We start from the raw sequence: 12,943 nt of genomic DNA, 5'->3' as shown, positions 1-12,943 counted from the left end.
GGGGGGGGGGGGAATAGAAACTAACGCGGCGCAGGATTTTCGTATGGTTGGCGCTGTAGTGCGCGATACCACCGGAAGATTGACGGGTGCAAAAAATTATGTCCGCTAGTTTTGATGTGCGCAGGGCAGGCTGCCTGCCCCGCACCAGAAGCACAAATTGAAAACAGATTTTATCTTGATTATTTACTTGGAATAACGTTGCTGATGCGCACTTGCGAGGCATGAATAAAATATGCGCTTCTTAACGTTGAAATTCCTTACTCGTCATTCGACTTTGTTCATTATCAAGCCATTGAATAGCCATTTACGATAATATTACATCGGCTATTTGACAAACAGTGCAGTTAAAATAATGAAAATACTTTCAATTAAATTATCATTTCTTCAGAATTTTAGATCATTTAGTATACAGTGACAATTTCTTTTTTACGCGTTACATTGTTAAGCTATTGCTGAAAAACATATAATAACAAAAAGATAGGAGTTTAAAGTAAAATTTATGAAGCCATTATCGAATAAATTTTTCATAAAATACGCTTAAATTACAAGGATATTTAAGTAATAAATATAACTACGCATATCCTAGGAATTTCAAAATGGTTCAAACCGCATTTTAAAAATATATTCAATTTATATAAAATTTATAGAAAATTATATATATTTGTCGATAAATTATTATAAGTAGAAACCATAATTGTTTTTCTTTCTTATTATACTTCATTTTCTTTTTCATTTATTGGAAAATTTATAATGTGATTTATCAATTTTATATCTATTTTGCATTCTTTTTCAATCTTAAAATTACCATTACAATTTACATTTGCATTACAATTATAGAATCGGATTGTAATTGTGGGAAAATATTTGAAAATTTTTGCACGCATCTACAGTCCTGCGTCCTTTTATGCTTTATTTGGACTTTCAGAATAAAGTACATGCGCCAAGTACGCCTCCATAATACAAAGTGGTCGCAAAAGTATATGCAAAATTTATTCGAAAATACTGTGCAACTATTAATAAAAGTAGAACTTATATAATTGAGTTTTTGAAGCCAAGTGAGTAGATATTACATTCAATAGTCGAATACAAAATGTAGGAGTAGTTAGAATGTAGAGTAGAAAATCCGTTTCAGTCCATTATGGATATTATAAATTAATAATATTATTCTTGATTATATATATATATATATATATATATATATATATATATATATATATATAATTATTATATATAATTTATTATTATTATTATATAATTGTAATTTTATTATTATAATATTATTATTATTATAAATTATTATTATATATAATTTATATATATATATATATAAATGTATATATAAAATTTAGTTTATAACAAATTTACGTAATATGTAAATTAATTGAAATTCATGATATATGATATATGTATAAAATCAATTGTATAATTATTATAAAAATAATTGTAAAAAATTAACTATAACTATATTATTGTATATTAACTGTATTAAAAATAATTATAGTTAATTTTAATAATTAATTTTTAATAAAACTAGGCTAACAAAGTTATCGAAATTTACATTTAAACTAATTTTTACTTAATTTTATTAAAAAGTAACTTTTTAGTTTAAATGCGACATTTATCATAAATAAATAAATATAATTTTTTATCAGTAATTTTAATTTCTTTACATATGAAATATATAATTTAAAATAAATAATATTAATGGCATTTACCTTGCAGCTATTTTTAAAAGGAAGTCATCATTTACATGAAAAATTTATGTACTTAAGAATATTTATCTGTTGATCTGAATATTCTTAATAAATAACAATATTTTATATGAAATTGAAATTTTATATAATTTATGTAGTCGTCACAAATTTAAGTTTATTCAGGTTTTGCAAACATCTTTGTCATTTTATAATACTACTTATGATTTTATTTACTTTTCTTCGATAGTTTTGTTACTTTCTTAATGGATATAATGTTTTGCTCGATTAAAAGAATGTACTTGTGTATTATAATATTTGAACAAATTATCTGACATCTATCTATTATTAAAACTATAAAAATTAGCCACTTCCTCCTTACCACGAATATCAATTGAAACGTTAACGTTATTCTTTTCATTAAATTCATTGTCATATGAAAGATTTGGATTCTTTATGTAAAGGAAACCTGCTCGTGCATAAATGAGGATTTTGTAACACTCCAGGCGCTAGTTTTCAGTCTGCATCTGTCATTTCACGAAAAGTTTTGTTACCGATGAGCGTCTCGATCGACGCTTTAGTTTCCATTTAATTTTTCCGTTTAATTTAACGTCGATGCCATCAGTTAAATTTATCGATTCAGCTTTTTTATCAGCAGTTTTAGAAGTGAGTTAGTTTTCATATACACGTATTCACGTTTCTTTTTGAATAGATTATAACAAAGAGAAGTTTGTGTTGACAGTGCAAATAAAAAATAATATCACGAGCTTTCTAAAAATATATGCATGTTCAATTCGGATTCAATTTACAACTTACCCATATAAGTATAAAATGTTATTATTATAATTTAAAAAATGGATAACTAATAATTATGACAAAATATTTGTCGTTATTAAAAAGTTCAAACAACTGTAATGGGCAAATACGAGATAAAATTATTTTTAAAATAATTCATTATTAAAATAAAGTTGAATTTATATTTTTAATAAGATTTTTATAATATTTTTAAGCGGATTATCCCATGAGAGAGATAAAAAAAATTTTAGTCCCATATTTGCTCGAGGTCTTTAAAATTAGTTGGTCGATTACGTAAATGACCAAATATATATATATATATATATATATATATATATATATAAGTATCACTTTGGTAAAAGTATAAGACTGATACTTTTTAAAATTTGAAAATATATTTTAATTCTGCTATCTTCTGTCCCTAAACACATTGAATTACATTATAATTAAAAAAGCGTAATGACTTCAATATATTGAATTCAAGTAATTGTCTTAAATACAATTTTTTGACATATTTAATTTTTTTTTTTTTTTTTTTTTTAATGCCTGTTTTAATGATTTAAGTTCTCCCACAACCCGTAATTTCGAAGGATAATACACTCTAAAATAAAAACAGCTATATTATATTTATTATCTAATATATGCAGATATAAAATACTTTAGAAAATTTCGGTTCCCTATAAATATATATATATATATTTACTATATTATATTTGTTATATATCTATTTATTATATTCATATATATATATATATATATATATATATATATATATATACAGATAATATTCAGATACTGTATTTACAACTAGATATATGTATTATTGTATTAATTATTTTATTTATTAAAATATAATTAGATTAATACTTTACAAAATTCCAAGTTTAGATCAGATCTGTTACATTTCTACAAAATAAAAATTGTCATTATCATCTGCACTTATTAACAATCATATTTAAATAAGAAATATTCCATTTCCGTTACATTTAAATGATAAAGAAAAAAAAAAACTGAAAAAATACGTGTAAGAAGGCAGTTAATTTAATTATTCGGTATAATATTCAATTTCAGTTACATTTCACAGTGGATCCAAAGGCGGAAAATACATTGAAGCTTGATTATATTATACTAGTTATTTCTAATAATTAACAAACCTAATAGAAAATTATTAAATTAACTATAACAGTCCTCGATTCGAAAATTAAGATTACCTCGAAAGTCCTTCGATAGATCGAGCGATCTCCATGACGTCATCGTCGTTTGTCGGTGGGTCCAAGTTCAAGTGGTCCAAGTCATCGAGCAGCACGAGAGAGGTAAGGGTTATCGAGGTTAGCAATTTCATCTGCTATTATTGTCCTTGTCCGTAATCCTTCGTTGGCTGATTTCATCACGATAACATCACGTCTCTGTTTTTCTTAAAGTTCCGCAAGGCTGTAATCATGCGAATTTTGAGTCGCTGTTACTTCGCCTTCGTGTGTCTCTTATGTATCGTCGAGTTTACCGCAAAATCAGGAGCTGCGTCCGCACACATACACACGCAATACGCTAAGCACAAGAACGGCGGCAGCAGGGAAAGAGTCCTCGAGCGAGTAGCCACTACGCTGGGGGCGAGCATCACCAGGAGTTCGATCATGAGGCTATTCTCGGTGAATGAGACTCATCATACAACATTTTACGTTAATGTATTTTCTAATTGACTTAGCTATACCTTTTCATATTTGACATTAATAAAATCAACATAATGCTGCTCGGAATGAATTTATAAGTAAAAGTGTCGTGTCATTAGAAAAAAAAAGAAAAATTAACCTTCGATAAAATAACAATTATCTGTTACTTACTTTATCATTATTATCTTTCATGTATCTTTCTTATAACTTGATACCACAATCTGCTGCTGAAATATGTGTACGTCTTGTCTTTAATTTCTTTCATTATAACGATGCTATTGTAAGCACTTGCAAAGTAGACGAACGTTAAATAACATGTCAGATTATTTTTATTCGTCAAATATTTGGATTTATCGTTAAAGAATGATAAATTTAATAATATAGATGCAGTTAATAATTCCAAGACTATTTAAAATTTTAGCTATTTCTAATTATACAATAGATAATTTTGTTCGATTGTTTCTTATTCCAAAATAGCTAAGTATATAGAAACAACTGTATCTTTAAACATATAATGACTTTTATAATAAATTTAAGGATATTAAATAACAACAATATTATTTAAGTAATACATAGGTTTTTTAACATTAAATTATATCTGATCGATATTTTTTCTTTATCAAAATGTAGGTAGCGTCAAGGAAGCTGAAGAGTTTGATAAACTTCCAATTAAAGAATCAAAAAGGCGATTGCGTATTTTATTAACAAAAATGGATTTAAATAAAGACGAATATATTGAGCGGAATGAATTGAAAGCATGGATTTTACGTTCACTCGCGTAAGTATGTAGAAAATACAAACGACATTTTTTTTATTTAAATAAGTAAGTATAATAACTATCGTGGTTATTTATTTTAGAATGTTGTCCGATAAAGAATCTAAAGATAGATTAGAAGATGTCGATGCTGATGAAGATGGTAGAGTGACCTGGTCCGAAATTTTACAAGATACTTGTGGATCTGATCCAGAAGATTTAGCTGCGGATGATTCACTAATTGCAAATGATAAAGAGACTTTTCAAGAAGCTGACCAGAATAAAGATGGCTATTTAGATACGGATGAATTTAAAGCATATACTCATCCCGAAGAAACTCCTAGAATGCTAGATCTTATTTTAAAACAAACATTTAATGAATATGACAAGAATGGAGATTCTTACATTAATTTTCAAGAATTTTTAGGGGATAGAGCGGAAGGACAGAATAAAGAATGGCTTATTGTTGAAAAAGATAAATTTGATCGTGTTTATGATAGAAATGGTGATGGTAAATTAAATATCACTGAAGTACATACTTGGCTATTCCCAAGGAATGAGTAAGTTATATTAATTACCTAAATAAATTTTACGCGTAACTACCCTCAGACACAATTTTAAATTCAATTATATGAAAGTTAATTCTTCGATCGTTATTAACATTTGATTCAAAGTTACTAAAGTACAAGTAGCTCCTTGTGCATAAAAAATAATGTTTTATGAAAAAATAAATACATCCGTATCAAATTGCCATAGAAAATATTTTTTTAATCTGACAAAGGATCAAATTAATTCTATTTATTTATTGACAATAATAATCTTACTATGTTAGCTTTATGTATTTATGATTACTCTTGTTAATCTTATATACTAATTTTTTTTTTCAGGGACATTACGAATGATGAAGTGGATCATTTATTCGCAGCTTCTGACGATGATCATGACGATAGATTATCATTTGATGAAATTTTGGACCATTATGATATTTTCGTAGGTAGTGAAGCGACTGACTACGGGGACCATTTACAGGATATCGAACATTTCCAAGATGAGCTTTGAGAATCAGTAACGAACCAAACGTTATTAATACTTTCCAACTATTACAAATTTCGCTACAACAACAATGATTAAGAGCCTTTTTAATGTTTTTAATTTGTGCTTTTTCATTTATGTATTCTAGTATCCAATTTTTATATGTACGACATTAGTAATTGACTAAATTATAACAGTTTTATTAACAAAAACTAATATAGAATAATGTGTTCTTTTAACACTAGTTTAAAACAGTATTAAGAAATTTAATATATAAGCATAGCAGCCTTTATCTTAAATTTAAAGGTTAATTCTACTTATGTGCCATATTTTCTTCTTGTCATAACTTAAAAATATTGTAATAGTCATTGATCATTTCGTTTCTTTTATATAAAAGAAAATTAAACTAATTAACATTGCAAGTTATATATATATATATATATATATATATATATATAAACAAAACGACTAGTTTAATAAAAACTTATTATATAATTAATTTATAACTTAAAATACGTTTTTAATTAACATTTTAAATAAATAATAATTAAATATTTTTAAAATCATGTAATTAAATATTTATAAAGTATTGCATCTTAATTGTAATATATCATGATGTTTGTAAAGCATTTCTTATTGTAAAATACACATTTTTCGAAAAATAAACATAATTCATATTCATAATGTGAATAATTAATAAATTTTTTTTAAAAAAACACTTGTCTGTTCATCTTTATTCTTTATTTCACAATTTAAAATACTGCGGGAAAAAGTCGGAAGTATATTTCAGACAGGAAGTAAGTAACCAACACGTAAAACGCAATGGCCGATGATAATATTGACAATATATAAGCGAATTTTAGAGTTTTTGTTTATTATAGTGCTAGTTGATACGAATTTATTTTACAGTGAATAAAAACAAATTTCGTTAATCATGTCCACAAAATCGTCAGTAGATTTGAGAGCAGAATTAGCTGAACTCGTTAAAAGAAAAGCAGAAATTGCTGTAAGTGTTGCAAAAATATAAACATTCGTTATATCATACATATTTTCGTATTTGCATAAAGAATTGTTATATAATAATCCTAAATATGTATTTACAAATAATCATTTTTTATTCTTAATCCTTTTATAGCTTTATACTAGGAACACAAAAATCTGTTTAATTTTCAGGTTATATTTGGTTTTTCTAACATAACCTCTATTTAATACTTTTTTTTTTATTAATTTTTCTTATTTATTTATATAAATTTTATATAAATAAGTATAATAATCATTTTAGGAAACATTAGCGAATCTTGAAAGGCAAATATATGCCTTTGAAGGGAGTTATCTCGAAGATACACAACTATATGGTAACATCATTCGTGGATGGGACAGATATTTAGCAAGTAACAAAAATACTAACAGTAAAGCTGATAAACGAAATAGAAAATTTAAAGAGGCTGAAAGGTTATTCTCAAAATCATCAATTACATCTATGGCTGTTAGTATATAATTATTAAAGTTTATATTACATTCCAAATGCACAAATATAAATTTATTTTTATAGGCTGTTAGTGGATTGGCTGAAAATGCACAGGAAAAAAGTAAGGATTTAAACGGATATTCATAACTTTCAAACTTCACAGTTAATATTGTTGCAAATCAACTGACACCTTTTATTCTTTTTTATTCTTTTCATAGTATCAATTATTTTGCACCTGCATTCTAGTGTATTTTAGTTCATTTATGTAAGATATTTAATCTAATTTACTTGTTGTTAATTATAAGTAGGCAATGTAAAATATTTCTTATTTTATTACATAAAAACTTTATTACTTTACATTGGCTTTTCTTTTATTTTTATTTTCATGCAAAAATATATATTCTATGTAAAATTAATTATATTTAAGTTTGCTGCATATACTTTGAATGCCGGTGCTTACATTTTTTCTATTGAATATTTGTATAGGTAGCTCTATTTGTTAGTATTATTTCTTCATTATGTAGATAAAAAATTTAATATTAAAAATTATGGTGGTAGTATTTTAGTAATAAATTAAATATTAATTGATAAAAGTAGAGTGTAACTTAGTTTAGTTAAAATATATAACTTTTGATTATAGAGTGGAAAATGTTTATATATATATATATATATATATATACACACACACACACACACAAGATATGCATGTGCATGTAATGCATAGATATGATTTAAATCTTAATAAATGTAAACTTTAGTAAAAGTTGTTTTATAATTCATAATTCAGCTCTTGAATATTCAATCTTTAATTATAAAATAATAAAAATGGAATAACATCTTTAATATTTATCTAGTTAAATAATATTTTTTATCTTTTTACTAAATTGGATTATTTTTTTATTGGAATACAAAACTAATAAATTTTGATGAAATTATGAAAATATATAGTATAACATTCTTTCATTCTAATTTTTAAATATCATTATACATATATATATATATGTGTATTTACATGCATATTTAGATATATATATATATGTGTGTGTGTGTGTGTGTGTGTGTATATATATTTTGTAAATACATCTATTACATTCATTGCACGTCTTATTGAGATTCTCTATGGTTCTGCTGTTTTCTTCTTGCTTGGTATCTGCGTTTGGCTATTAATACTAGGTACATGATTCTAGTTGACCGATACAGCGAGTCAGAATCGCAGATTGGAAACAGTGGCAGTGAGGACAATTGTAACTTCAGCAATTCAAACACAATCTCATCTAGCAATAGCAAAGAAGTCAGTGGTAAAAACCACACATCTGTTCAAACTGGATATGCTCAAAATAATGGTTCTCTTGGTAGTACAGACAGTAATGTTTCTTTTCCAATTCAATCAAATGGCCCTATAACTAATGGTAATTTAGATCATGTATCAACGCCAGTGAAAGATGGACATAGCAATAGTAAAGATATTAACAAAAGTAGACCATCTAATAGTGCTAAAAAAAGTAGTAGTAAGAGATCTAGAAATAGGTAGGATTTGTAAATTTGGAATCTTCTTCCACCCCAACAGTTCATTTAATAGTCCATATTTCATCAAACATTGCAATCATACAAACTCGTGTTTATTATTAATTTCAATGAAAAATAATGAGAATTTGAAGACTTTGATGAATAAATATTTTACAACAAATGTAATGGAATATAAACATTTGATTTTAAATATTGATTTTCGAAATTTTGGCATATTAAAAAGTAATGTATAGATAAATACAACAAAGATATTTGTTGCGGCTAATATTGCATAAACACTTCAATATTTAAATAAATCATTTACACTTTAGAAATAATATTAATTTCTCTGTATTTTAATGCACGAATTATTTAAATGAATATAAAAATAATGTTTTTATTACAACTGAAAATGTAAATTCATTATTTTAAAATAAGAATATTAATTATGTAAAAATGTTAAGTTTTGATTGCAAATGCAAATTTCAAATCTTCATGAATATTTTAAAAATGTAATCTTTAACACAATGGTCACGTTGTAATAGAATATGTTAGAGATGACTAATAATTTTAACCGTAAATCAATTGATTATGAAGAATTGTAACGCACTCAGTATTTTCATTTTCTCAATAAGAATGAATCAATGAATCAGTATCTTAGAAATGTTTCTAACAAGAATTACTAGATAGATTAAAATTATGTATACTTCTATTTTTTTTTACACTATTATTGTGACACTTTTTTTACAATTGCTCATACATTAATAATAAGTACTGTAGTTATATTGTTTTATCATTAATAGATTATTATAAGATTTGATTTATGTTGATACATTTGAGATGTAATTACATATTATAATCAATATGTGATTATTTTGTTTTTTCTTCAAAGGTGTAAGACTAGTATAAACTACATTTTATTTAGCATTCTATTGCTTCATATTATAAAAAAAAAAAAAAAAAAAATAGGATGTAGTAAGTTTTAACAAATTTATTAATAACTTGCGCCAATAATCTTGTAAAAGTGATCTTATAAAATCAAGATTTATATTTGTTAAAAAAAAAAATAAAACTGATTGCATTGACAACTGTGAACTAATAATGTGATTTATAACAACATTTTTTAATTATTTAATAAAATGACTTAATTGTACGATAATTTGAATTATAAAAACTTTTTAGAAAACTGACAACTTCTATTTTATATTTCTTTCTTCTGACACGAACATGGATTATACTTTGCAATAATTAAATTTATATATTCTTCCATTTTTCATTGATTTTATTATCTTTGTTAAAAAAAAAAAAAAAAAAAAAAAAAAAAAAAAAAAAAAAAAATGAAAAAAAATGAAAAATATATAAAAATAAAAATAAATAAATGGACTGAATTTATAGGTTTAATTTTTTCAATAAATATTAAAGTAACTGGTGCAATTTTTATATCGAAATAAACTAAGAAGTAGGAGAGAATGAAAGCAACAAGTATATTATTAAAAATATGTGGAAGACAACATAAAATAAAGAATACAGCAAAAAAATTAGGTACAATATATCACATTAGTGAATTATAATATTAACATAAAATAACAATTTCAATAACTTTATATATACATATAGCATAATTATAATAAATCGAATCTTTGAACAAGTTTAACGTAGGAAATTGATTGGTGTATTGAAGTTTGTAAGAAAATTGTAATTATGATTTATTAAAGTGTTATAAACATTATCCATGACAATTTAATATGTACAAATATTATAATGTAAATAACCAATATACTTTGAACATACGCATCTCAATATTTTTAAAGGTATTACGTTTATAACTAATTATCATCAAAATTCTAGTTTGTTTTTATAAGAAAAGCGTAAATACCTATCCCATTATTTCTCATACATAAATAAAAGCTTCGTTCGAACATTGAATGACGAAAGCCCAGTGGAGACTAAGTGATCCTGGAGCTCGGATGACTATCGAAACGATTTGTGCCTCGGACGTTTGTAAGGGGACGCGAGCTCGAAGGTCTGAACTGCCATTGGCCTAGAGGCCAGCCTCGAGGGTTTGATCCTCCTAACAACGGCGTTGAATCCATGTAGATCATCGGCTGTATAAGTTACGATGCGGATAGAGCCGTCCGCCTCGAGCACCGAGTACTCGCCTCTTACTGTATTGCCATCCCTCTCCTCCCAGGCGGCCTTCGAGTCCCCGGTATTTCCGTCGACGACACCGTAGTTGTACGAGTACTTCACGTATATCTGCCGCCAAGAACGAGTACATTAATGCCCGGTTGTCCATTAGCGGGGAAAGCGGGAGAAAGTCGACGGGGCGATCGCATAGAGAGTTTTAATCGTCGATTAATGAGCACCTGACACGAGTCCTCACGGAGATAAATTTACCATTTCATCGGAGCCTTTTATTACACGCGCAGACAATTTATTTCTTTTTCGAAAGATCTTCAAGTTGCTACATCATTCCATAAAAAGTTTCATTTTTCGCATTTAATAATTTCTATATTTTAAAGTTTAGAATTAAACTAATACGGGTAATTATAGTATTTTTATAAAAGTAGAAATTAGAAACTAAGAACTAAGCTAATATATAAGATGTATAAAAAATTATCATTATAAGGTAAGTGAGAATAGAGATAATATAAAGTAGCAGTGGGAAATAAATCACAATGGGCTGTTTTCAAAATGCATTAAATGAAAAATTTAGGGTTAAAACAAACATACCGCGTTTTCTGAGTCTTTATTGAGTAATTCATGCTGAATAGCGGCAGATGAGTTGGGTTTTCGTATGACTTTAGGTACTTGAGTCGCAGCAACGTTGTAAGAATTTTCGTATCTCTGCGCTGATTGTTTAATATATTTTGGATTCGTACCTTGAGCGTAAAGTGCAATTACATCGTGAAAATTCTCCGAAAATGATTTATCATAAAGACTCTTACTATTTGAATGTTTGAATGTGCTACTGTAAATGCAATAAAATATCGATTTAAATAACTTCACACAAAATACATTCAAATATGTAATTGCAGAAAAAATACTAAAAAGTTTCGTTTAAATTTTTATATAACAGCATAATCGAACTAATATAGTTATTTTTAAATATTACTTGACTTTAATAAGGATCAAATCAAATGTAATTATTCTTACATTGAAAAACAGTCGTAATTTAACTTCTTTTTTATTTATTAGCTTATAGAAAAATATTTAAAAATATTAAATATTCAAATTATACTACTCCAAGTAAAGTACAAAACTTACTAAGAGTATAAATACTATCGTTAACATTTAATAATTTGTCAATATTTCAATATACGTGGTTAATAGATAAAATTTTAATATAAATCTAAATTCGCAATTAATTGAAAATACTTATTATCTATCCAGTATTAATTATTTCCGTAAGTCAATAGGTCTTAATATTAAAAATAATATAACATAATATATTATTTGATAAGTTTTACTTACAATGGCATAGCGATTTTATGACACATTATATTGAGAAAAACAAAAATAAGTACCTGAAAAAATATTATAAAGTGATTATTTAAGCATAATTTTGGTTTTTCTATGTTTAAGTTCAAGTTCAAACTCTTTTCTCTTTTCTTTTTATTTTTTGTATTTGGACCAAAATTCTCAAAATGAATTAATAATTTACTAATGCCCGAATTATAAATTAAACAATAATATCCATTTGACAATCAATATAATTATAACGAATTATATAATACAAATTATAGACGTACCATAAGAGTTTTAATTGAAAAAATATGTAAAATGTCTCTTATAAAAAATAAAATTTTTGTATATTTACTCTAATGAATTTTACAACATCGATACAAAATATTAAAATGAAGTTTTTCTTTTTTTAATTAATTTTGTAAAATTATAGACAATAAATATTATTTTACTATATATTTGTTGTGATTTAGTTATTTTTTACAATACAATATACCAAAAAATAATTGCTAATCAAAATTGATTATATTTTGATTTAAATGCATTTTTTATTTCTTTTCCCTAC

At 25.4% G+C, this 12,943-nt stretch overlaps 3 protein-coding genes across 3 annotated transcripts in view; 2 read left to right on the top strand and 1 right to left on the bottom strand.

The window, feature by feature from the left end:
* The first annotated feature begins 3,784 nt into the window (after positions 1–3,784).
* On the top strand, positions 3,785–6,031 carry LOC105364151 (reticulocalbin-2). Its single transcript, XM_011502015.1, is given in 5 exon segments — positions 3,785–4,061; positions 4,064–4,132; positions 4,784–4,931; positions 5,012–5,467; positions 5,795–6,031. Coding segments are annotated over 5 exon segments (981 nt in total). The 5' UTR covers positions 3,785–3,925; the 3' UTR covers positions 5,967–6,031.
* A 753-nt stretch (positions 6,032–6,784) lies between these two features.
* On the top strand, positions 6,785–9,075 carry Eaf6 (chromatin modification-related protein EAF6/MEAF6). The gene is made up of 4 exons (XM_011502013.1): positions 6,785–6,945; positions 7,222–7,425; positions 7,492–7,528; positions 8,595–9,075. Exons 1-4 carry the CDS (start codon positions 6,874–6,876, stop codon positions 8,936–8,938), a joined length of 657 nt encoding a protein of 218 aa, XP_011500315.1. The 5' UTR covers positions 6,785–6,873; the 3' UTR covers positions 8,939–9,075.
* Positions 9,076–10,749: 1,674 nt separating this feature from the next.
* The window catches only part of LOC105364149 (uncharacterized), a 3,074-nt gene continuing 880 nt past the window's right edge, over positions 10,750–12,943 (bottom strand). Inside the window, exons 2-4 of the mRNA XM_011502012.1 lie at positions 12,388–12,440; positions 11,647–11,884; positions 10,750–11,169 (exon numbers count right to left, since the gene is read on the bottom strand). Coding sequence (XP_011500314.1) covers positions 10,885–11,169; positions 11,647–11,884; positions 12,388–12,440 — 576 coding nt within the window. The 3' untranslated portion in view covers positions 10,750–10,884. The remainder of the gene's footprint in view (positions 11,170–11,646; positions 11,885–12,387; positions 12,441–12,943) is intronic.

This window comes from Ceratosolen solmsi, unplaced genomic scaffold, assembly GCF_000503995.2.
Source record: "Ceratosolen solmsi marchali unplaced genomic scaffold, CerSol_1.0 scaffold43, whole genome shotgun sequence".
In the NCBI taxonomy this organism is placed as follows: Eukaryota; Metazoa; Arthropoda; class Insecta; order Hymenoptera; family Agaonidae; genus Ceratosolen; species Ceratosolen solmsi.
The sequence above is the reverse complement of the archived record's forward strand: the minus strand, read 5'-3'. Positions and strand labels throughout refer to the sequence as shown.

Excerpts from the sequence above, each read along its gene's own strand:
- Eaf6 (XM_011502013.1), top strand. The coding sequence starts at position 6,874 with ATGTCCACAAAATCGTCAGTAGATTTGAGAGCAGAATTAGCTGAACTC. Across the intron at positions 7,426-7,491 it reads CATCAATTACATCTATGGCT|GCTGTTAGTGGATTGGCTGA; the intron begins GTTAGTATATAA and ends TTATTTTTATAG. Across the intron at positions 7,529-8,594 it reads TGAAAATGCACAGGAAAAAA|TTGACCGATACAGCGAGTCA; the intron begins GTAAGGATTTAA and ends ACATGATTCTAG.